This window comes from Dama dama, chromosome 14, assembly GCF_033118175.1.
Source record: "Dama dama isolate Ldn47 chromosome 14, ASM3311817v1, whole genome shotgun sequence".
Lineage (NCBI taxonomy): Eukaryota > Metazoa > Chordata > Mammalia > Artiodactyla > Cervidae > Dama > Dama dama.
In genome coordinates, this window is record NC_083694.1 from 34823355 (window position 1) to 34849600 (window position 26246).

At 42.5% G+C, this 26246-nt stretch overlaps 1 protein-coding gene across 6 annotated transcripts in view; it reads right to left on the reverse strand.

Moving 5' to 3' along the window:
• The window catches only part of SCYL3 (SCY1 like pseudokinase 3), a 39406-nt gene that overhangs the window by 4453 nt on the left and 8707 nt on the right, over nucleotides 1-26246 (reverse strand). For 3 of the 6 annotated variants that reach the window (XM_061160291.1, XM_061160289.1, XM_061160290.1), the window contains exons 3-11: nucleotides 21455-21640; nucleotides 19534-19647; nucleotides 16585-16641; nucleotides 15390-15492; nucleotides 14073-14184; nucleotides 11947-12024; nucleotides 9606-9745; nucleotides 8776-8960; nucleotides 624-795 (exon numbers count right to left, since the gene is read on the reverse strand). In XM_061160291.1, coding sequence (XP_061016274.1) covers nucleotides 624-795; nucleotides 8776-8960; nucleotides 9606-9745; nucleotides 11947-12024; nucleotides 14073-14184; nucleotides 15390-15492; nucleotides 16585-16641; nucleotides 19534-19647; nucleotides 21455-21640 — 1147 coding nt within the window. Of the gene's footprint in view, nucleotides 1-623; nucleotides 796-8775; nucleotides 8961-9605; nucleotides 9746-11946; nucleotides 12025-14072; nucleotides 14185-15389; nucleotides 15493-16584; nucleotides 16642-19533; nucleotides 19648-21454; nucleotides 21641-21837; nucleotides 21861-22211; nucleotides 22330-26246 lie in introns of those variants that run through there. The other 3 variants (XM_061160293.1, XM_061160294.1, XM_061160292.1) reach the window with 3 other exon arrangements.

Genomic DNA, 26246 nt, shown 5'->3' on the forward strand with positions numbered 1-26246 from the left:
CAATGGGAACATCAGAATTAAGGATTTTCGTCTCTTGATTTCCTTCAGTAACTAAAAATGAATAGCTTGTCACCTAACAGGCCATCAAAATCAAAAGAACTTAAAACATTTGGTATCACTAAGAGCTGCTCCAGCCTTTTTGGAAACTGAAACTATTAAGATGTAAAATATTCTATATATTCTTTGACTCAGTAAGAAATTCAGAAAGGAGTGCAACAGCCATCAACAGGGAGGGAGGTCACTGAGTGAATTATAGTCAATGAGATATTAGGCAGCTATCAGTAAAACAATTATTAGGTAGTTATGTATTGACCTGGAGACAGGTCCCTGATAAGTTGTTACATGAAAAAAATCAAGTTGTGGAACTGTGCATAGTATTTTTTTTAAAATCCTATGTGTGTGTGTTAAAATACATTTGTGTCTTTGTGGGCTTGCAAAAAGGATGAAAGAATTCCCATTAAACCATTAAAATTGGTTACCTTAGATGCCCCAGAAGGAGGTGAAGGGGAAATTAACTTTTTCCTTTTAATTCATGTATCATTTGAATATAATCTATCTGTGTTACTTGTATAATGTTTAAAATCTAATAAAACAATAACACTGGACCTTTTAATCACTCTTACCTTCTGGGGAAAGGTCCACAGTTTTAGTAAAGCTTGGGGCAGTGCGTTTGAAGATCTTGGTTCTCTCTCCTCCCACAACCACCTCTGGTCCAAGTAGCGAGACCAACACTGCCAGGCTGTGAAGAGTAATGGCCACGATGGAGTCGCTGGTATCACGCAGGCCCAGTAAAACCTAGGAGTACATTGGGTAGTAAGTTACACAACCATATTGCCTGTCTCTTCTCCCTTTCCCCCCAACCCCAACAAGTAGTTGGGCTGCAATCAGACTGTGTTTGTTCAAGTGAACTTCATTTCTTAGATGTGTTCTAGGTCGTAGCTCTACATATTTGTGGTCAAGGACCAATATTTTCCCTTCCCAATCCAGCACACCCTGATACTTTTTTGAAGATACAATAAAAATGAAGTCAAATACATACATGAGAAATGTATTAGAAATAAGGTTACTCTGTTAAGCTGCTATAAAAGTTTTTAGATCATGATGCCTGTCGGCTCTTGCCTCCAGACCACCGCCACAGAGTCCTCCCGAGGCTCAGCCCTTTCAAGTCTACAGCACCAAGTATTCCCAGGTGACGGTCTCCCATTCCAGTAAAACCAGATGCTGCCTAGCATCTGAGCTCAGATGAGATGGATGCATTCAGAGTGGTAAGGCTGTAGACAGTTCCCCAAGTTTTTGGCAAATCTGAATACTCCAACCAAAAGACAAGAGTTGCTGAATGGATTAAAAAAAAACAAAAAACAAGGCTCATCTGTATGACGCCATAAGAGACTTCTCATGTAAGGACATATATAGATTGAAAGTGAAGGAACAGAAAAAGATGTTTCATGCAAATGAAAACCAAAAGAAATCTAGGGAAGCTATACTTAGACAAGACAAAATAAACTTTAAACCAAGTTTTGGAGGGGGGCTCCAAAATCACTGCAGATGGTGACTACAGCCATGAAATTAAAAGATGCTTGCTCCTTGGAAAAAAAGCTATGACCAACCTAGACAGCATATTAAAAAGCAGAGACATTACTTTGCCAACAAAGGTCTGTCTAGTCAAAGCCATGGTTTTTTCCAGTAGTCATGTATGGATGTGAGAGTTAGACTATAAAGAAAGCTGAGTGCTTTAGAATTGATGCTTTTGAACTGTGGTGTTGAAGACTCTTGAGAGTCCTTGGACTGCAAGGAGATCCAACCAGTCCATCCTAAAGGAGATCAGTCCTGGGTGTTCATTGGCAGGACTGATGCTGAAGCTGAAGCTCCAATACTTTTGGCCACCTGATGCGAAGAACTTTTCCAGTGAAAACTTTTCACTGGAAAAGACCCTGATGCTGGGAAAGATTGAAGGTGGGAAGAGAAGGGGACGACAGAGGATGAGATAGATGGACGGCATCACCAACTCGATGGACATGAGTTTGAGCAAGCTCTGGGAGTTAGTGATGGACAGGGAAGCCTGGAGTGCTGCAGTCCATGGGGTCCCGAAGAGTCGGACATGACTGTGCAACTGAACTGAACTGTATATCCCTAATGAATGTAAGATGCCAAAATCCTCAACAAAATTAGAAAACAAATTCAACAATACATTAAAAGGATCAGATACCACAATCAAGTGGAATTTTTTTCTAGTGATGCCAGGATGGTGGAACATCCACACATCAATGTAATACACTACATTAACAAAATGAAGGATAAAAATCATATGATCATCTCAATGAACACAAAAAGTATCTGACAAAATTCAACATCTATTTATGATAAAAACTCTCAACAAACTGGATATAGAGGAAACATACCTCAATATAATAAAGGCCATATACGACAAGCCTACACTTAACATTACACTGAAAAGCCGAAAGTTCCCTCTGACATGAGGAACAAGTCAAGGATGCCTACTGTTGCCAACACAGTGTTGGAAAACCCTAGCCACAGCAATTAAGCAAGGTGGGTGGGAGGGTGAAGACATTTAAATCAGAAAATAAAAAGTATTGTAAAACTATACACAATATACAGAAATCTGTAGCATTTCTATACACTAATAATGGATTGTCAGAAAAAAAAAATAATCCCATTTATAGTTGCATCAAAGAATAAAATACATAGAAATAAATTTAACCAAGGACGTGGAAGACCTCTACATTGAAAACTATAGGACACTGATGAGAGACACTGAAGAAGACATAAATAAATGGAAAGATATTCTGTGTCATGGATTGGAAGAATTAATATTGTTAACAAACTGCCCATAGTTCCCTAAGCAATCTACAGACCCAATGCAATCCCCATCAAAATTCCAATGACATTATTCACAGAACTAGAATAAACAATCCTAAAATTTGTATGAAACCACAAAAGACTCTGTATAGCCAAAGCAACCTTCAGAAAGAAGAACAAAGCTGGAAGCCTCACGCTCCTTGATTTCAAACCATATTACAAAGCTGTAGTAAAATAGTATAGTATTGGCATAAAACAGACACATAGGTCAGTGGAACAAAATAGCCTAGAAATAAACCTGTACATATATGATCAGTTTAATTTATGACAGAAATAGCCAAGAATACACAATGCAGAAAGGACAGTCTATTCAATAAAGTGTTGAGAAAACTGGACAACTGTTTTATAACACATTAACTTAAAATGGATTAAGGACGTAAATGTAAGACCCGAAATAACAGAGCTTCTAGAAAAAAATACAGGCAGTAAGCTTTTTGACACCAGCCTTGGTGATGAGTTTTTGGATCTGACACCAAAAGCAAAGGTTACAAAATCCAAAACAGAAGTGGGACTACATCAAACTAAACAGCTTCTGCACAGCAAAGGAAACCATCAACAAAGAAAAAAGGTAATCTACTCAATGGGAGAAAATATGTGCAAATCATATATCTAATAAGGGACTAATGTTCAAAATATAAAAAACCTCATACAGCTCAAAGGCAGAGACAATTTGATTAAAAACTAAGTTGAAGATATGAATAGATGTTTTCCCAAAGATGACATAAAGATGGTCATGAGGTACGGGAAAAGATGCTCAGCATCACTAAACATCAGAGAAATACAAATCAAAACCATAATGAGATAGCACTGCACACCTGTTGGAAAGACTATTATCAAGAAGACAAGAATCAAGGGATGGCGAGGATGTGGAGCAAAGGGAACCCTTGTGTGCTGCTGGTGGGAATTTTCATAATGGGTACGGCCACTATGGCAAACAGTATAGAGATTCATCAAATTAAAAATGGGATGACCATACCATCCAGTGATTCTACTTCTGGGTGTTTATTTGAGGAAAAACCTTACCAACTCAAAAAGGCATATGCACTCCCATATTCACTGCTGGATTATTTATATCAAAGTATCTATTGATGAATGAATGGATAAAGAAAATGTAGTATGCACACAGGAAGATTATTCAGCCATACAAAAAGAATAAAATCTTGCCATTTGCAACAACATGGATGGACCTGGAGGGCATTATGCTATGCGAAGAGGAATAAATGAGACACAGAAAGACAAATGCTCACTTATATGTGTGTGTGGTGGGGGAGGTGGGGTAGAGGACAAACAAAAAAAAACAAGAACACAGATACAGAGAACAGATTAGTGGTTGCCAGGCGGAAGTGAGCAGGTAGAGGAAATAAAATGGGTCAAGAGGTATATACTACATTATGAAATAAAAAGGTCATGGAGATATAATGTACAGCATAGTGACTATAGGTTGTAATACTGTATTGCGTATTTCAAAGTCACAAAGGATATTTTTTAAAGTTTCATCATGAGAAATTTCGTAACTGTATGGTGACACATGGTAACTAAGCTTATTGTGATCATCTGCAATATATACACATATCAAATCATTTTCCTGTATTCCTGAAACTACATGTCCATAATGTACTTCAGTTAAAAAAAAGATTTTAAATGTTAATTTTCCGTATCTGTACTCAGCTCAATGGAGCAGAACTGTAACAAACAGTTCATGGCCAGGCAGTGTTCTTCAGGGCACACTTAAAACACTCATCTTGGTCACTAAGAGCTGTGTCCTTCACCTCTTAGCTTAATACACAAGAACAGGACTATGAAAACTCTTTATATCTGATGCATATAACACCTATCCCAAACTGAGCCAATTATGATCTCTTTCCCAGTAATAAAAACTGGAATTTAGAGAAACTGGTTATCTCTGGTTTGCTTAAAAGGAGGACAGTAAACTTGGAAACTACGGGGCAACTACGCTTGGCCACGTGTATACCAAATAACAAAAGCTGGTCTTCAAAAGTCAAACGTGAATGGATATAAAGAGAAAGGAAAGAAATGAAGACCATATGGCTGAGTCCCAGCTGCACTTGATTTCCCTCTTAGGTAGACTGACATCCTTTGATTAAAGTCTCTCTTTTGGGCTTTAGCCCACTTAAGTGGGTTTCAACTTGCAACCAGAAGAACCTTGATTAAGACATTCACATGGAGCTATCAGGGGAGGTTTTGCTCTGAATTGCCAAACACATATAGGAGAAAGACAGAGGCAAAGCGTCTGCAGCAGTCAGACACAAGGCCAGGATGACCAGACTGCCTGGTGGAGAGGGCATCACGGGTTCAGGAATCCTGGGTTCTGGTTCAGTCTCTGCTGGGAATTCTCAATATGACTTAGCCAATTAATCATTTCATTTTTCTGGTCCAGTCTCCTCATTTACCTAAGATAAAGGTTTCCAACAGGACTCAATAAAGATGTATCAGGTCCAATGCTAACAAACGAGGCACTGTCTCAAAACACAGCTGTACATGTAAACTAAATCATGGTTAGAACTGTCAGCTAATTATGGTAATCATAAGAAACCACCCAAGCCAAAACACCAACAGTCATCCTCAAAACTCTGCCATCTAGTGAAAAACTGAGTCCTCCCCCAGCTACCCCTAACCACTGCCACCATGTTTTCCCCAGTCCTTGTCATCTCTTAGCAGGACTATTCTAATAATGTCCTCATTGAACCTCCTTGCTATAGTCCATCTTCCACACTGCCACCCAAGTGAACATTAGAAATCAGCCAAGTTATTCCTCTACAGGGGAAGTAACCACTGAGAGTTTTCATTGCTTTTCACGTGCTGATTATCTACTTGTTAACAGGCTGGTGCAAAAGTAATCACAGGTTTGCACTGTTGAACTTTTCCATTTGATACTGGAATATATTCTTAAATAAATGTGGTTATGTCACACATCATTTTGATGCACATTTCTTGCTTTATTTTTTTTTTGCTAATTATTATTACTTGTTGTTTATATGTATTTTAGACTATGGAAATGATGTTAGACACAAAAGCAAATTTGAGCGATTTTCTTATTTGAGTTCAAAACGGGTCAAGAAGCAAGAGACAACTCGCAACATCAACAAATGCATTTGGCCCAGGAACTGCTAACGAATGTACAGTGCAGTGGTGGTTCAAGAAGTTCTGTACAGGAGACGAGCCTTGACGATGAGGAGCACAGTGGCCAGCCATAGGAAGCGGACAACAATGAACTGAGAGCATCACTGAAGCTGATCCTCTTACAACTACACAAGAAGTTGCCCAAGAACTCAACGTCAATCAGTCTACAGTCCTTCGGCATTTGAAGCAAATTGGAAAGGTGAAAAAGCTTGATAAGTGGGTGCCTCATGAGCTGACCGAAAATCAAAAAAATTGTCATTTTGAAGTGCTATCTTCTCTTATCCTATCCAACAACAATGAATCATTTCTCAATTGGACTGTGATGTGCAACGTAAAGTGTATTTTATAAGACAACCAGAGAAGACCAGCTTAGTGGCTGGACTGAGTAGAAGCTCCAAAACACTTCCCAAAGTCAAACTTACATCAAAAAAGGGTTCATGGTTACTGTTTGGTGGTCTGCTGCTAGCCTGACCCACTACAGCTTTCTGAATCCCAGCAAAAATCAAAATCTGAGAAGTATGCTCAGCAATTTGATAAGGTGCAATGAAAACTTCAACACCTGCAGCTGGCACCGGTCAACAGACTGGGCCCAATTCTCTGCAACAATGCTCAACCACACACACAATCAACGCTTCTAAAGCTGAATGAACTGGACCACAAAGTTTTGCCTCACCTGACCTCTCACCAACTGACTAGCATTCTTCAAGCACCTCGGCAACCTTTTTGCAGAGAAAACGTTTCCCCAACCAGCAGGACGCAGAAAATGCTTTCCAAGAGTTCGCTGGATCCTAAAGCACAGATTTTTTTGCTACAGGAATTAACAAACTTATTTCTTACTGGCAAAAATGTGTTGACTGTAATGGTTCCTATTTTTATTAATATAGGTGTGCTTGAGCCTAGTTATAATGATTTAAAACTCAGAGTCTGAAACCACTATTACTTTTCCAAAAACTTAATACTGATCTCAGCTCAGTGCCAATTCTGAGACCTATGACAGGACCTCTGTTTCAGAGTTAGAGTGCTTCATTCCTCTTCTACATTCTCAGACACAAAACAGCTGCAGGTAGAGTGACAACTACTGCTACAGATGTAAATGCAAAGTGCTTTGCTAGAGTAACTAGGCTGTAAAGCCAGCCCCCAGTGAACCACACCCCCCAGTATCCTTGGCCTTGTATAAACCCACCCCACAGTGAACCTGGCCTGACTTATGTGACTCACTTCAATCAAGAGAATGTGACTGAAGAGACATGGTCAGTTCCCAATCTATGCCTCAGGAAGGCTGCTTGGGCTCTTGTGGTCACCTTGGACAGCCATGTAAGATGTCCACCAGCCCTGCTAGGGAAATCATTTGGAGATGTCACATGGGGGAACAAGGGCCCTGAGATGTCCTGAGACTTTGTGGAGAGAGCGCCCCAGGTAAGCCTGGCTTTTCCGCCCTCCCCTCCGAGGTGCCAAGGAGCTGTGTGTATGTGTTCTGGGCCCCAGATGACTGCTGCCTCCACTGACATGTGGAACAACAGAACCCCAAGCTGAGCTCAATGAATCCAAAGAATTATGAGAATTAATGAAGTGTCGTGGGACTTCCCCGGTGGTCCAGTGATTAAGAATCCGCTGTGCAATGCAGGGGACACAGGTTTGATCTCTAGTTGGAGAACTAAGATCGCACATGCCGTGGGGCAACCGAGTGCGCACCACAATGGCAGCGCCCTTGTGCTGCAACTGAGACCCAACGCAGCCAAATCAATCAAAAAGTAAATACATCAAATGACTGCCGTGTTAAGATACTAAGTAGTTTTGGGGCGGTTTGCTACACAGATAACAAATATTCATTATCTCCCATCTTCTCACTTCTTGAAAGCAGGGAGTGTGTTACACACCTCTATGGCCCCAGTACTTAGGCACAAGAACTGGCCTAAAACCAGGCCTTATCATCTTTAAATAAATTAATCTCATAGAAAAACAGACAAAATCTTTCCAAACCTCATAGTGAGTTGAACAGTGTCTCCGCAAAATTCATGCCCACCCAGAACGTGACCTTAAATGAGATCATACTGTGTTACAGTGGACCTTAAATCCAATGACCAGTGTCCTTATAAGAAGGCCATGTGCCAACAAAAGCAGAAACTGAAGTAACACAGCGACAAGCCAAGAAACGCCAAAGGGCTACCAGAAGCTGAGAGGAGGGCAAGGAAGGACTTTCCCTCAGCGCCTTCAGAGGGGGCCCGGTGGACACCCTGATTGGGGATTTCTGGCCTCCAGAATCAGAAGAGAATAGATTTCTATTGTTTAAGCCACACAGTTTGTGGCAATTTGTTCTGCCACAGGAAACCAAAGCTGGAGGCCCAGAGTGGGCAGAGGTAACAGGAGCCCTGGTGGTGGATCAACGAGCTAAAAACCACGGACAGGAACCGTGTCCTTTCCTCTCAGCTGTAATCTAATTATTTTATAGTAAGTTAATTACGACACGTGCAGTTTCTCTTCAGAGAGCATCCCACAAACGAATCTTGTTAGTTTTCCTCCAAAGAATTAGCAAGCAGAATCACAGGTTTCCGGTTATGAAGAAGTGAAGACTAAATATGCTGGTTTCACTGCTTTGCCTGGGTGACTGGCCTGGAAATGTAGTTTGTGTGTCCGCCCTTGGGTTCCAGGAGGCTTTCACACTGAAACGCTGTCTCAGGCCTTCTTAGCTCTTACCAAATGCCCCCAGCCCCCTTTCCTTCCAGGCCACCTCCCCGGATGACTGCGCGCCCGCCCTACCTGGGGCAGGACGACCTTCTTCAGCTGCTCCTGCGTGAAGTGCCCCACGTAGGCCTCCAGGTGGGACAGCAGCACCACCCGCACGTGCTCCTCGTGCACCTCGAACAGCCGCAGCAGCACCGGGATCACCCGCGCCTGGAACAGGGCTGGCGAGAGCAGGCAGGGCGTTTCTCCCTGCGTGTCGTCTTCCCCCAGGTCAGACAGGGAAAAAAAATCATCATTTCAGTGAAAGGAGCAGGAAGCCTAGTGCAAGCTGAGCCTGGAACTTCACACAATCCTAAGTACTCTTCGAAATTCTCATGTCCCAAACCAAAGGCAAGTGCTTCTTTGACCCCATATTACTCCAGGCTTAACTGTCTTAAGTATACTCCACCTTGTAGGAGTGTTTCTGAAACACTCTTATCATACTTAATGTACTGCAAAGAAACCTTATGTGTTAATATAATTCTGAGTGGATAGCTCTCTGTATGAATACATTCATGTCTAATCAAGGAGAAATTTCATATACTGGATTCAACTGATATTATTGTTGCAGTTTTTCCTGCAAAGCCAGGAAGTGTTAAATGCTACAACAGGAGCTGGTCCTCTCTTCCGAGCAGTTAAGGAAGGTCCTTCAACAGAGATAGGCATCAGAACCATTTGGGGACCTTTGAAAATATGTATTCACCTGTCCTCGCTCTGTCCCAGACCTAGGGGGCCAGGCACAGACAAATTTAGAAAAAGCTCCCCAGGTCATTCAGATCACCACACAGTAAGCGCACACTGTTTAAATGGGGACGAATAATTCCCAAACTCCGTAATTACCAAGAACACTTTGGGAAAAAATTCACCTTTTTTAGGGCCGAGGAGATAAGGAAGAAAACTCTTAACAGCTACTGGCTCTGCAAACACCAGCTGGTTAAGCAGAAGAGGCACCAACCGTGAGGCTATTAATTCCTCTGACAGGCAGCTGACTCTGTCCAGCAGGAATCTAGGGGCAAAGAAGGAACACCTGGGACACTGCAGCAGCTTTTTGCAGCCTTAGCCCACATCATCGAAGTGATGCATCTGAAATGTGGCTAGGGGAACTGAACAGGTTCCCAGATATTTAAGAAAAACACAGAAGGTGTGAGACAATGCCAGCTAGTCAGTACATATACAACCTCCAATCCAAGCCAGGAAAGTTTTTTCCACAAACTGCCCCTCATTAATAATAGCAAGAGTGTCCTCTTTCCCCCCTAATAAGCCAGAGTCTTGTTAGTCAATAAAAGGTACTTTCTCAAATTTGAAACACATGTGTGTGCTTAGTCGCTCAGTCATTGTGACCCCATGGACTGTGGCCCACCAGGCTCCTCAGTTCATGGAATTCTCCAGGCAAGAATACTGGAGTGGGTTGCCATTTCCTTCTCCAGGGGATCTTCCCCATCCAGGGATCGAACCCGGGTCTCCAGCATTGCAGGCAGATTCTTTACTGTCTGAGCCACCAAGGAAGCCCATTTTAAAACACATAGGATATTACATTACTTAAAGTTTCTATGGTAAACAAAGCACTGGCTTTTGTTAGAAGAAGCTAAGTACAAGCACTTTAAGAAATACACAGACATCAGGTATTAACAGTAATAACGTGCCACCATACAATCACCCTAAGCAAGTATCTTGTCTCCTACCTAATCAGGAAACGGACCATACCAAGCATTACCTCCTTCAAGCCCCTCAGCCACCATCCACAAACAGGTCCATGGCCAGAAAAATTCCCACCTCTTTTCCAGGTACCAAGGATGTAAGGGATTCCTCTTATTTAAGGCCATCCTCACAGGGGCATTGCCCCAACATTCCCTTGTGCCCCAGGGCCACAGGCCAACAGCCCCCCAGCACAGGCTGGGCTTCAGTTCCTCTCTCACTCCCCCACCAGCTCCATTCTGCGAGTCCAAAGACATGCTCCCATCTTTTCCAGCCTTAAAAACAGCTGTACTTGACTCCCTTAGCAACTCAGTAGCAATTCCATGTTCCTCTCCTCCAAGCTTTTCAGGAGGTTTTACCCAAAGTCCATGTTTTCACCTTCTGCTCACATCTCAATTCACAGCAGTTTGATTCTCTCTGCTGAAACAGCTTTTTCTAAGACAAGGTTACAAAAGTTCTCTTGATGGCAAAGCAATTCCTGTCTTTCTCAAAATCTCTACCGTTTGGCATACCAGCCCTCCTGTTTCTCTCTGAATCTCCCCTAACCACTGCTTCTGCCTCACTTGTCAGCCACTTCCTCCCCACCAGCCCCCTGACAAGCTGGGTGCCCCAAGTCCTTTTCATGCTACCTACTTTCTCCGGGAAAATGTGACTACAGGCTAATGAACCTTAATATTCACCTCCAGTTAATCCTCATCAGACCTCTCTCCTGAGATGCAGACCCATCTACCCAAAGGCCCATGTCCATCTTTACCTGGAGGCCTACAGCCACTTCCAACCAACAAGGACACCAGATTCTACGTCTTCCCTCCAGTATTTTCCAACTCATTTAGTGATAATCACTAAGGCTTGCCAGGTTTTATGTTTTAATATTTCTTGTCTGTGTCTTCACCGTACCATCACTGCCCTTATATGAGGCCTACCATCTACTGCTGGCCTGCTATGGTCTGCCAACCAACCCAAATCTTACATGAAGTAAAGCTGTGCCCCCTCCGGAGAAAACAAAGTAATCCACCCAAGGGGAGAGTCAGCCGTCTCACAGCCTCTTTTCACTCCTTTGACAGTTTCAAGGCCTGAAGTCCACTGCTTACCAATAGCATCAATACTTCCCTCGGCAACATCCGAGGGTACCTGCCCACCCCCTCCAGCAGGACTCAAGTGGTCATCACTCCACACACAAGACCTACTGCGTTGCGCCTCTGTGCACTGGTTCACATTGCCTCTTCGCCCAGAATAGCTCTTCTCTAACCTCCTCCTCCCTGCCCTGTCCTCTGTGTTCTCAGGACACCCCCCTTAAGCTCCACTACTGTCTAAGGCTTATCAGTCTATATCTGTTTCCTTCACCAGAACTATACATCCCAGGGTCTAGCAGAGAGCCTGACATAGAGGAAATGTCACTGAATTCTGTCTAAGAAAGCCAATGATAGACTCATCTTCTCTAGGACACCTAAAGTGATTAAATGCACTTAATCCAAGTTACTGAATTTTAAGGCCCGAATTTTCTGAACTTACTTGAAAAATTCAGTTTTTTCCTCTTCGCTCTTCAATGTTAAACTTTTCAAAAAATTTACAACTTCTAGAAAATCATTCCTAAATCCCAAAAAGAAAAAAAAAAAATGCAGGACAACAGATTAAAGAAGGCACATTAAATATCAAAGCCATAACCGCAGACCACACAATAATACTACTCAACAAAGACACATCTCCCTTGACCACGTGGAAGATTCTACTATAACTACGTAGCTTAGAAGACAAGTGCTATAGGACAAGCCCATAGGGAATTTAATATTTTAAGAATATCAAAGAGATCTGTGAAGAGGATACATGCTTAACCACACACATGTGTGCATACACAAACGTGAACAAATGCTGTGGTTTTAATAAAATCATCATAATCATCCAAACATTTTGTTGTAATAGGATGTGGTTACATGAAATGTCCTGGGAGAAATGCTTTTACCATTACAGAACAGTTGCTGATTCTCAAGTCTCCTCTGGGGAAGTAGTAATTATTAAAGAGGGTTGCAGAAAGAGGCATTTCAGGTACAAGTCACAGGGGTCTTCTCATTTCGCCTGTTTTAAGTTGTCTGGTCACTTTCCCAGCCAGGCAGTGAAGAGGGTGACAGGAGTGAGCGGTTTCCTGCAGAGCCTCCAGACAGTCCCAAAGCCAGCTCAGCTCTAAGCAAACGTGGCCCCTGGCAGAGAGGCTTCAGCAGCAGCCAGCAGCCCCCACCAGCAGGGCTGACCTCCTCTCCTGGGTCTCCACACCTCACCTTTGCACTGTTTCCCTCTGGCTTGGCAGAAAGAGCACAAATGCCTTGACCAGAGTGTAAAATCAGACGGCTCGGCTGCCTCGGCAGGAGCTTCAGCCCTGCCTCCTCCCCCTGCCCGTGGCTGGGCTTTCCCCTCAGGGGCAACAATCCCCTCCTGTGTAACAATTTATGAAAGAAGGAGCCGGTGTGTGGTTCTGCCTTCCCTCTCCTGTTTTGTTTTGTTTTTCAATTGAAGGATAATTCAACTCTACAATGTTGTGTTGGTTTCTGCTAAACATCAACATGAATCAGCCACAGGTATACCTATGTCCCCTTCCTCTCCCCTCTGTTTCATCCACAATTCATACTAAAGAACTCCTACCCCACACAGTGATGAGAGAATCTATTTACTGTAAAGGATTCTTCTCTGCAGAGAGTGTATCAGTCTGAAACATCCCCCTCAAAAACACATGGAGATACCTTGCTTAAAGGACTCATAATGGGAAAGGTTTGAATAGCTCTTTTGGAATATAAGTAACAAAGCCCATGTAACCAAAAGGAAAATACCCCCTCTGCTGTGTTTAATGATATATCCTCATCCTATCTTAGAGGAAATTTTCCCCCTCCAGGGATAATATCAGCTCTCCCTTCACTCTGATTTCTCTCAGGCTTTCTGACTGCAAACACATAAGGATTTTTAGTTTCACAACTGACACGAGTTTGATTTTGCTAATAAAAGTTATGAATGAGGAGTTAACCTGTGCAGAAGTTCTGCAGACATGGAAATTTAAAAAACAAAGGACACATAATTAAAACTAACCTTGAAGAGAGGTTCAAAAATCTCTCTGAATCCAGCGACAGTATTGACAGCTATACTGTGCCCTCCCTCTAAATTGACTTCTTTGCTCTTCCATCACGAATTACTAAACAAAGAAAACAATCTTCTGCCTGCCTGAAGAAAAATAAGCTCATTTCCATGCCCATCCCCCACCAACAAGTAAAATTCAACAATAATAGACTCATATAAATAATACAATGTCAGCAAAACAGAGAGGCTGTGTTAACATTAAGTTCCTCAATTAACTTCTCCAACTCTACACCACTGGACACAGCCTAGCTTCTTCACGTTCACAGAAGTCCTAAGGAATCCTGCTGTAACGTCTAGACCCAGGCGTGCACGGTGAAGGATTTCTAGAACTCCCTCTCTGTGAGAGGAACGTGAGAGGCAATTATCACTCGCCCTCTCCTTCCCACGTGGACGTGACTCTCCCCTAACACGGAGGCGCAGCAGCAGCGAAGGGCCTGCGTCGCTCGGCCCTCCGAAGCGCACGCGCAGTGCGGCCCACGGGAGCCGGCGCGCGCGGTCAGCGCGGGCGGGCGCCTCACCTGAAGAAGTCATGGCAGAGGAGGGTGCAGAGCGCCGGCCGGCACTGCGGGCTGGGACTCAGCAGGGCTGAGTGCAAGGTCTGCTGGAAGCTGGAGAGAATATCCGCTGAAACTGAAACCCAGAGGACAGTTAGTTCCCACTGCCTCCTCCCTCCTGTTAGGACCTCTGCAGCTGGAGGCTGAGGAGAGCAAAAACCAACCTGGAAAAAGCCCAGACAGAGCCCTGGCTGCTGCTACAGCTCCCCGCCTGCCTGAAGTCAGACTCCTTGGCAGGTGGAGAAAATCCTCCTGCCAACACGTCCACCCCCCTGCTCCCCGTGGAGGCCCCCACCTTTCCTGACTGTCAGCTTAACTCAGCTCAGGCCTAGAGGAGGAAGCTTAGTAAGTGGCAGGTTTGAGGGCCTTTTCAATCAAGTCTCCTAACCCTCAAAACAGGAAGTTATTTGAAGGACTGTATTTTCTCTCAAGGATGGTACATAATTGCCACCATGCCAGACACAGTGAAGAGCAGTGAGTTCATCACCCACAAAGGATGTCCCAGGGCTTAATTCTCAAATGTTTAGGCTCAGACAGCTCAGAGCTGCTGGCTGAATGGTGCTTGTAACTTCAGAGGACGGAATGAACCAGGCAGAAGAAACTGCGTTAGAACTGCACAAAGTTGCAGCAATATGAGCTACAGGCTGGTAAAGGGGCTGAAAGTATACAGACCCCAGTACACGCAAAGGATGGACATCTGAAGGCCTGGAGCGGCTGGAGGAGAGTGAAGCGGGCTGTCAGACATGCCGCCAGAGAACTCAGAGGAGAACTATGTGCTCACTAGCCTGGGCTTTAAGGGCCAACCAAAGAAAAAAGTAATGAGTAAATGAAATCATGACCAAAAAAAAATCGAAAGGACTTTGAAAGAATCAAGATAAAGCAATGTTAATCTTAATTTAGAAATTAATTTAAAAAAACTCTGAATCTTATCCTCAGATCATTACATACACATCAATAGCACCATTCATTTATTTATAGGCTGGTTTGATAAGGAATAGTCTTTAGACCATACATACAGTACCAATCAATAAGATCATAATATAAGATACCCAAAGCCATAGTTCCAAGTACTCCCTACTTAAAATTCTTTTAACTATGCAAAGTAAAGAAACCCAAAGCTCTGCCCTCACTGCTATTACGATCTGCCCTGCACAAAGTTACTTGGTAAGCAACAGTTCCTTACTATGATCAACCACCACAGTCCTTTGAATTCACACAGAACAGGCCGTGGATGGCTGTCCCGCTAATTCTGTGGATGCAGATAGCACAAGTCCAACTCACCCTGTTCACTTAAGACTGTGAGCAAACTTTCCACCAGTGTCCCAAAAGAATAGGCATCCCGGGCGTGTCCATGGGACGCTGGTAGAGTCGTGAATTCTGGAGACTAAAAGCAGTAAAGATCATTACAACCAGAGGATCTGCTTTAGAAACCATTCCTAATCTTCTCTGAAGCACTTTCTCCCATTTTTCCATGTAGTGTATCCAAAGTTAACTACATAGTATCACACACAAATTTATAAGCTCTTACAATGATTAGTGAATAGACTTTATCAAAGATATTAATAATATTAAATAAGGACGGGGGAAAGGCCATAATATATGTTTGTGGCTTTCAGAAATATTTCTGACTACAAACTGGAGTAAAAAAAATTATCATCAGCATTATATGTACATATATGTGTAAGTACATAACAAAAACAAAAGTTTTTTAAAACAGTTCTTAGTCTTGCTCCCCAAGATGTCCAGTGATACTTTCTATTTTATTCCCTATTTTTCTCCCTTAAAATGCCAGTCAGGGCCCCTAAACTGATTCAAAACCTACAAATCGGTTTGAAAGATGCTAGTATATACACATAGTACTGCTTGAATAAACCTGAGTTATTTCAAGTCTTAGGTTTATACTTAAGTTTATTGTTGGGTTTGTGTTTCCTGCACAGCACACTAAATATGTCTTTGGGGATTAAAGTCTATAGTGGTTAAGGGCAAATTTAGAAAGAACAAGTGCTTTTGAATTTATTGTTAAATATTATCTTTCCTTACCAGCACCATAATATTAATCATCACTCTTCCTCACATCTTGGAATCCCAACTAATGGCAGATTGGCCGAGGACCAGCTTGGGGGAAGCACAGCAAAGGGCTGCGCTCTCGTTTCCTAAACTCTCACGGCTTCCACGAAGGTACAAAGGCTTACCGTGAAATGGCTAAGATGCCCCCACTCTGCTCACACCGAGGTACCGCCTATCTTTCAGCACTATCACAGGTGTCTACATGACCAAAATGTAAGCTGAGTTTCAAGAAAAAAGGCTCTCTGCTGTGATGACATGATCAGTCTCAGAAGCCTTCAAGGCCATAGGAATTAGGAAGTGTCTATGACTTAGCAAAGAGGTGGGCAGAGGAAAGGTTTTTGTTTTGCTTTAAGTTTCATACTCAGTTACACCAAGAAGCCTTCATGACATCTTTAGTGTATCATCTTACCATCTCTTCAGGAGGAATAGATGCTGGGTCTCTTACTGACCGAATACTCCTCAGAAACTAAGAGAAATAAATTAAGGAAAGTAATTCGAGCATATGTTTGGTGAACCAATCTCTTACATCAAGTTACAAAAGCAAAGAGCAATCAGCAGCAATAAAACCTTCAAACCAATGCTACAGGCTAAATACATAAATTAAAAATCTTCATCACTGAAAAATGTAGATATAGTGCCTGATACGGCACAAGACTTAGTGGAAAATAAATACCAGTTTCCTTTCCTTTTCCTTTCAGCTGGTTTAACAGACACCCTCTGGTGTTCAGAGGCATCTCTATATCTGATTTATTTAAGGAAATTAGAAATACTTTTTTCTCATCCTGCATGAAAGTGAAAGTCGCTCAGTCATGTCCGACAGTTTGCGACCCCATGGATGATACAGTCCATGGAATTCTCCAGGCCAGAATACTGGAGTGGGTAGCTGTTCCCTTCTCCAGGGGATCTTCCCAACCCAGGGATCGAATCCAGGTCTCCCATATTGCAGGCAGATTCTTTACCAGCTGAGCCACCAGGGAAGACCCTCATCCTACGGAGATATTAAATAAAAGACTTCTCTCGCATAGGACAAATCTATCGTTAATCTGCTCTCTGAATCAAGTCAGTCATAAGTTGGTTGCCACATGAGATATGTGAGGACCTTATATACTAGAGACAGAGCCAGCATCCACAGAACAACATTCAACTACTGACTCATCAAAGATTATTTCTCAAGAGCTTGTCTGTTCCAAACACCATCTAGGGCACCAGGAATACATATTGAATGCAATAAATCCCCGTCCCCGGCCAGGAGCTCACGACCTAAAATGTAAACTAAGAACTTCGATAACCTGTGCGGGCTGAGCACCTGGGAAGCCCAGGGGCCCAGGTGTTGGGCAGGGGACACCTCGGGGAGGGCTTCACAAAGACGAGATGTAGCCTAATCTAGACTTCGGCGAGACGTCTGCCTCATCTTACATCCTGCAGAGTCCAGGGGAAGAAAGGCGACAGAACGGCACACAAGGGCAAAAGGGGGTGAAGGAGGAGAACCCCGCTGGGCAGCATGGAACAGGAGTGGAGCTCAATAACCGAGTGGACCTGGAGCTGAAGGCAGGCTGGGGAGGAGCTGGGGAAGGGCCTGGGGGCCGTGGTACAGCATCTGGGGTACACCCCACAGAGGGAATTAGGCTGTTATACTGACAGCTGGAAGCTGACGTCTGAGAAGAAAGGGTCAGCGGGGACAGAAATAACAGAGGAAATGCCTTCATGGTGGAAGGAGCATTTGAGCTGAGCCAGAGCCCCTTAAGGTACACATGCAACAAGGGCCCCGTGAGACCTGCACACAAGGGAACAGGGGGAGTGAGGTGGAGCCAGGAAGTCAGGGAGCCCCCTCATCAGTAAGGAAACCATGGTGTGTGTGTGTCCTGCACACAAGGGAACGGGGGGGGGGGGGTGAGGGGGGTGAGGTGGAGCCAGGGAGCCCCCTCATCAGTAAGGAAACAATGGTGTGTGTGTGTGTGTGTCCTGCACACAAGGGAATGGGGGGAGTGAGGTGGAGCCAGGGAGCCCCCTCATCAGTAAGGAAACAATGGTGTGTGTGTGTGTGTGTGTCCTGCACACAAGGGTACGGGGGGAGTGAGGTGGAGCCAGGGAGCCCCCTCATCAGTAAGGAAACAATGGTGTGTGTGTGTGTGTGTGTGTGTGTGTGTGTGTGTGTGTGTGACCTGCACACAAGGGAACGGGGGGAGTGAGGTGGAGCCAGGGAGCCCCCTCATCAGTAAGGAAACAATGGTGTGTGTGTGTGTGTGTGTGTGTGTGTGTGTGTGTGTGTGTGTGTGTGTGTGTGTGTGTGTGTGTGTGTGTGTGTGACCTGCACACAAGGGAACGGGGGGAGTGAGGTGGAGCCAGGGAGCCCCCTCATCAGTAAGGAAACAATGGTGTGTGTGTGTGTGTGTGTGTGTGTGTGTGACCTGCACACAAGGGAACGGGGGGAGTGAGGTGGAGCCAGGAAGTCAGGGAGCCCCCTCATCAGTAAGGAAACAATGGTGGGGGGGTGTGTGTGTGTGTGTGTGTGTGTGTCCTGCACACAAGGGTACGGGGGGAGTGAGGTGGAGCCAGGGAGCCCCCTCATCAGTAAGGAAACAATGGGGTGTGTGTGTGTGTGTGTGTGTGTGTGTGTGTGTGAGACCTGCACACAAGGGAACGGGGGGAGTGAGGTGGAGCCAGGAAGTCAGGGAGCCCCCTCATCAGTAAGGAAACCATGATGTGTGTGTTTGTTTTAAGGCTAAGTCTAGTGGCAACATGCAAAATTATGGAAATAAGAAACAAAACAGAGAACAGTAAGACTGCTCAACTCAGGAGGGGACTTTGTAGACCTCTGTCAGACAAAATTACAAGACGGAGCACGGGCAGCAATACCGTAGCCCATGAGGAGTTACGATGCACAGTCCCCGACACCAGCTCTTAGGACATAATGTATGACTCTGGAAAACACGAACAATTGCTCAGTGAACATGTTTAATGTGCCTAGTACGTGCCAGGCCCTATTCTAGGTGGATAGAGAAAGATACATATACAACACTATCACCCTCAAGAAGCTCAGCCACTGGTAAAGAAGGGAGACACATGGAGGTAACTCGACATTAAACACTCAGGGTAAAACCAAGTGCAGGTTACTACAGGAGCACAGAGGGTGGGCATTTAATGGAAAATCTGACCAAGCCACTTTACCTCTTCCAGTCTCAAGATACCTTTGCTAAGAATAGATGATGCCTAGCCCCTCTGGAGAGTAAAATCCTACAACCCTGTGAATGTGAGTATCGACAAAAAAAAGTCACGTCTCCAAACCTCAGCTCACACTACCGCACACAAAAATGCTACCAGACTCTGGGTGACACGGAGGGCCTGGCACCTGGCTTACCTCTGGGGTGGCCTGAGGAACCCTGCAGACTGTTTCCATTCCTCCCAGCTTCCAGTGCCCATCTTCACTCACAAACACAGATGATAAGCAGACATTGTTGTGTGTGAGGTGTCCCTGGGAAAAAAGAACAGGAAGAAGATTGCCATTCCCATTTTCTGAGTAGTTTTAGAAAACTAAGAACTCATCACCAAAAAAAAAAAGACAATTATGGCAAGTCTTCCTACTTGTGCCATAATAAACCGAACAACTTTAAGAAATGACAAATTCAATGAGCCAGCTTAAGCATTATGAGGTTAGGAAAAAATGAAAAACACAATGGAAAGGCTTATCTCCCCCTGCCCAGGGAGGCAGGTTAATAAAGACACGAAAGCCACTGCACAGACACTGTACATCCCCATCTCCATCAGAGTCGGGAGATAAAAGTGTCCTTATAGGTAAATTTACAAGTCTTTCCAGCCTACATCGTGTGCTTCAACCACTTTTAAAGGAAAAATTTATCTTTGCTCCCATAAGGTTTTGTATTAATTTTCTCCTCTAAATTCTTTCTCACCTACATTCTATCACAAACCCAGATCCACTTCACCTGAAATCTTGTCAGTAGGCATTAAAAAAATTCTGCCTGAAGAAGAGGAAAATGGAATGATAAGGACCACCAGAGATATCCCACAGACGAGCCAAATTCAAAACTATATAAAAAAAATAGTACAATCAAATAAATGAGGGAAGAAGAAAAGGAGAACGGGGATGATGTATGTTTTTTTTCTCAAACCAGAAAGTATTCCAGTAGATAAGTGCATTTTAAATATTCTACCCATCAGATCCAATATGTACACATTTTACATATAAAACACTCCAAGGTATGTATATATTTTTTAAAAGGAAAGCTTAGAATAATATTAGGGTGTCTTTCTGCTTGAGAAAAAGTAAAGGCGAATAAACACATATATTTGCTTAAGACACATGAAGAGCACCTGTGGCCTAGCACACTGATCACCGAGGTTGTCTGTGGCAAGAAGCAGGGCCCTGGCTTCAAGGACAGGGACTTGTTTCCTTGTCTGCACTCTCATACTATTCAAACTTTTTACCGCATTCAAACATTTTTCCAACAGAGAAACTATTCCACCACAGTGCAGCATTAATAATTCTACTTATGTGTATCTTAGAAATACTTTTAAGAGACAATAAATTCAAAGTGATTTGGAGAGTCTATCTCCCATTAACAGAAAAAATTTTTTAAAAACACATTGAAATGAGGCAAATGCAAGTGCTTCTAACCTGTAATGTGGTTTTTAATCTTGGGAGGCTGCCATAGGCCTTTATACTTCAGAATGTAAATCCCAGTAAGAAACTAGTAGTTCAATAATACTGTTAAGAAACAGACCACAAGTAAACAATACCACTTTATCCCCATAATAGCAAATACTGCCGTGGTATTAAGGGGCTGCCTCTCTTTGGCACCACCTACTTGAATTGGAAAGGGTGTGTGAAACTCTGCCTCTTTCTAAGAAATGATCATTTCTTTCATTAAAAGAAAAAAAAAAATTCCTGAAAACAAATAGAAACACGGTCCACACCAGCACTGATGTTACTAAACTTTTATCTCATCCTAATAACAAATACCAGCTGTAGATAATTTTCGGTAAAGACTTATCCAAAACTAGAGACAGACTATATAGTAAACTGAAATAAAGTTCTATAAATAACTACCCAGGGACAAAGAACTTGTTGCCTGCTCCACAAACCGCTTGTCTGTCTATAGCATCTCATGTGCTGTTTTCCCTCAGGAAGCTTTCTGATGAAAATAGTAACTTACGATTTCCATAGATACCCAAACTCACAAGCACTGCCCCATACATCGGCCTCCATCTCCCACTCCCGGTCTACAGGAAAGGCTGTGAGGCAGACTGCCCAGGTTACTTACTCGGTCATGAAGGAAGATAAGAGCCAGCAATATGTCATAGATCCCAGCACAGACCTCTGCAGGAGACAATGTTTCCAAAACCACTTCCAGAGGCTGCACTCGCTCAGTGACGAGATGAATGCCGTCTGCTTCCACAGTGCAAGATAAAAACCTTAGCAAGCACGGGTGACGAAGGGTCTTCAGGTGCTTTAAAAATACAAACAGAAAAGTCGGTAAAGTTAATGACTCAAAACAAGATGAATTATAGACTCATATATATTGTAATCAATTCAGAAAATGTATACTTAGGTCTTCTCCAGTCTCTTACCTCCCCCACCTAACCCCCCAAGTTTCAAATAAGGCAAAGAAAAATCTATGACGTGTTCTGACAGTGTTCACTTTACCAGCATTTATATTACTCTACAGAGACTTTCATTTCCATGAGTGTAAGCCCCCAAGAGCCCACATTTCCAATGATTATTGCTATAAACTCTGAACGAAGCACCGAAAACAACGCCTGGGAACTCTGAAAAGTAAACGAGAGCATGTAGACTGTGGTGGGCAGTCACCCATGGGGTGAGTTTCCCGGTTGGGGGTGCCCCTTCTCACAGCTGTGTACTGAAGGCAGGCCCCCGCGCGGAGCAGTGCAGCGAAGGCGGCTCAAACTCCAGTGGAAACTCTGCCATCTTTGCGGCCAGGAGAACCGGAGCAGGTTCGAGCATGAGGAAGCTGTCCCCGAGGAGAGAGAGCCGAGGGAGGGAGAAGAGGCCCCAGTTACCTGTGTACCCACCAGGTCTCAGACGAACCCCAGAACCAAACACGCACAGGACAGACCCAAATTAGCACAGCAAAGTTGTGAAAAGTGAACTAAGCTTTGAACTACCATGCACAGGAAGGGTGACAGGAGAGTAGTTAAAAAAAAAAGGGAAGCTTGAACCCAAGGGAACTGACCATCTGCAAACGAAAAACATCAGCAGTCTCCAGAGAATTATAGCAGAACCAAGAGTCTGTGCAACAGGGCATTCAAAACGTCCAGGACGCAATCCAAAATCTCTCAGAAGATAAAGAATCATGAAAATGTGAAAAAACAGCCAACAAATAGCAACCCCAAGATTGACCAGACACCAGATACCAGAAATTATCAGAAGGAAACTGAAGCAGCTATCACCACCATTCCCCCCGGAGATAAAGGAAACAGTTATAAAATAAGTAGAAAGGCAGAAGCTCTCAGAAGAGAAATGAATGTTACACAAAAGAATTAAATGGAAATTTTATAAATTAAAAATATTACAAGTAAAAAAATACAATGGATGAACTTAATAACAGAATGATAATGACAGAGACGAGACTCAGTGAACCTAAAGTTGTTAACCAATCTAAAGAACAAAGACAAAAAAGTAAAAGAAAAGGTCAGAGCTTCAGAAACCTGGGTGACGATAACAAAAAGTTTAATGCACATAACTGGAGTTCTAAAAAAAAAAAAGCAGAAATAATTGGGACATAAGAAAAATATAATGGATGAAAACTCCCAAAATTTGGCCAAATACTTAAGTTTACAGATTTAAGAACTTCAATGAACGCTAAGTAAGATAAATCAGAGAAAACTACACCTAAACACATTATGATCAAACTGCTGAAAATCAAACATCAGTTTAAAAATCTTAGAAGCAGCCAGAGAAAAACAACATAGGTGGAGAGAAATAACAAACTGAATGATACTACTTTCTCACAAGAAACCAGAATCCAAAAGATAAAAGGAAACTATCTTTAAAGCAATGAAACAAAAAAAATCATCAAACCTGAATTCTGTATCTAGCAAAAATACCCTTCAGGAAAGAAGGCAAATTAAAAGCATTTTTGATCACGAAAACAGAAAAGTTGTTGCTAGATGATCTGCTCTACAAAAATGCGAAAGAAGTTTCAAGCTGAAAAGGAAACAACACCTAAGGGAAACCTGGATCTTCAGGATTGGAAGAAGAGCATCCGAAACAGTAACTATCAGGTTAAAGCTGAAGCTTACATTTTTTTCCCCTCTTATTTAAAGTATATATGACTATGTAGAGTAAGCACTGTAACACTTGCCTGGAAAGGTGTTCCATGTGTGCCATGTATATGCATGCCTGCGTACCTGTGTGGACATACAGTTAATATACATGTCACAGAAGAACAGCAGGTTTGGAGGCTGGAGACATCTATGTGATTCCAAGGCTTCTACATTTTCTGTGACTGTGGTACACACTAACCACAATTAGTGGTTAGTATTAACTAACCACAGTTAATAACCAGGACTAATTAAAAGTTAGTTATGTATACTGAAGCCCTCAGTGTAACTACTTTAAAAAAGTAAAGAAATATATAGCCCCCATTCAAGATACATTAAAATAAAATACTAAAAATATTAAAATAATTCACAAGAAGGGGGAACAGAAGAACAAAAATCAGAAAGGGATGAGAAGAAAACAAATGATAAATAATTACATTAAATGTTAAAAAACTAAACACTCCAATTAAGAGTGGATAAAAAAGGAAGATCTAACTATATGCTGCCTATAGAAGACATACTTTAGACATAAAAGACAGAGATAGGTAAATGAATAGAAAATAAATTAATTTGACAGAAAAGGCTATCTATCAGTAAGCAAAAGAAGGCTGACACGGATATATTCCTATCAGACAAAAGATACTTCAAGACAAAGAGTATGGCCAGAGATAAAATGGGACAATTACTTAAAGAATAAAAGGGATAATTCATTAAAAAGACATAACCAATTATAAATGTGTATGTGCATAAGAGCAGAAACTCAAGATACACATGAAGCGAAAACTGGGAAAATGAAAGGGAAAAACAGACAATTTCACAATCATAGTATCAGAGTTGGAGATTTCTGCTGAATCAACAGAAAAAAATAAAATCAATAGAACTAGCGGAGAATAAACTAAATAAAATGAATAAAACATAAAAAACCTGAATAATATCAACTACCTGAATCAAACTGAGATTTAGAAAACACTATATCCAATTGCAGAATACATATTCTTTATGTAATGATCAGTTTTCTAATTAATGAAAAGAGAAAAGCTTTAAAGATAGTTGAATATGATTAAGGGGATTAAATGTTTGAAAGCAAGAAGGCAAAAAATAAGAAAGCAAGATCAACAAAATTAAACTGCTTATTGTGGATCAGGGTACTAATCCATTCAAAACTGTTTTATGATCCAGCACATTATTCAACCATCTTTAAAACTCTTCTCTTTTCATTAACTCATTAGGTGTCCCAAGTGGCTTCTTATTTGTTTAAATGAAGGAAGAAAGAATGGAGTAAATCTTGCATGATTCTGAATAAGGCACTTAACTTAGCAAAAACCTTGTCACTCCTCTTTGGCATATGTAGTTACGCATAAAATTATGCATAAATTCACAGGAAAGGTTAGCAGTTAAGAATGAAACAGAAATACTTCTTGATTTAAACTTCTGCTATTCCAAACAAAAGACGAAATGACAAGATGTACTTGCTAAGTGTAACTAGGATATTTTCTCAATGAACATCAATTAAAGAGAAAAATGTTTTTTTTCTGGTGAAGAAAGGTGACTGCTGTCCAATGAGACTGATTTGAAACCATTTGTTGCAAAGTTACCGAGTATCCATCACATCTCATTCACTCCAGGAGGTACTGCTCTTTAAAAGAGGATTCTGAATAAGGACCTTTATGTTATTAAATATGAGTTGTAGTAGATATTTTGCCGATCTATGCCCATACACAGATGTTAAGTGTGTGGTATCCCTACTATTCAAGAATCAGTTAGGACTCAGCCATTCAGAGACTTAATTCAAGCCTCAGGGGCTTGACTTTTCATTACCATTCTACCTCAGACTTGCTACTTCACTTTGAAAACAACACAAAGTCGTTCTCAACTGTAGCTTAAATTCACTTTTAAGTTTTTAGACAGGGAGAAAGCTCTACTGTCACTCTGCTAAAGAAATACAACAAAATAACAAGACGCCTAAACCAGACAGCTAGAATCTTCAGGGAGACATACTCTTCCTCCTACCCCTAAAATGCAAACTGGAGAAAAAGACAGAAGTCCATTCTGTCTTTAAATGTTCACTGCCTGGAGGTAGGATCATAAACCAAGAATAAGAGGCAGGATAAAGAATTCTATGCTGGAAAGCATGCTTTTGGGTACAAGAGATACTGAATAGGCAGGTGGAAATAATAGATCTGGAGCTCAGACAAGAGGTTTTGACAGATATTTAGAGACAAAAGGATGAGAATGTGAAGTCTGAGAACCGTGGTGGGAACTGGCCAAGGGCCAGTGCCGCCTGGTGACCGTAACACCCTGAGGGAGGGGTAATGCTTCCTAAGTTCTTCTGAGCAGGTGGTGCTTGGGAGCCTTGTAAGAGAACCAGACTTCGATCTTGAGGGGAAGGAAATCATTTTTTTCAAAGCTGACGATACAGGGAAGTTGATTTACCGGAATGGGGGTTGTAAATAACATAAAAAAGGCTGAGAGGGAGAGGAACAGAAAGAAAATGTCAGCATAAGGAAGAGCAGTAAAGCATTTCCCAAACAGAATTCAAGCCCCTTTAAGCACAGCAGTCAGTCCTTCTATTTCTTTCTCATGCCCACACAACATGGGTTCTCAAACATGTTGACCAACAGCAGCGTGAACCCACCCTGGAATTAGAGCATGTCTAATTCCCACCATGGAATTAGAGCATGTCTCCTAAGGCACTAAACAGAGCACCTACACAGCATCTAAATACCTACTCTGATGTGGCTGCTTGATAGAAAGACACTTAGGAACCATTCT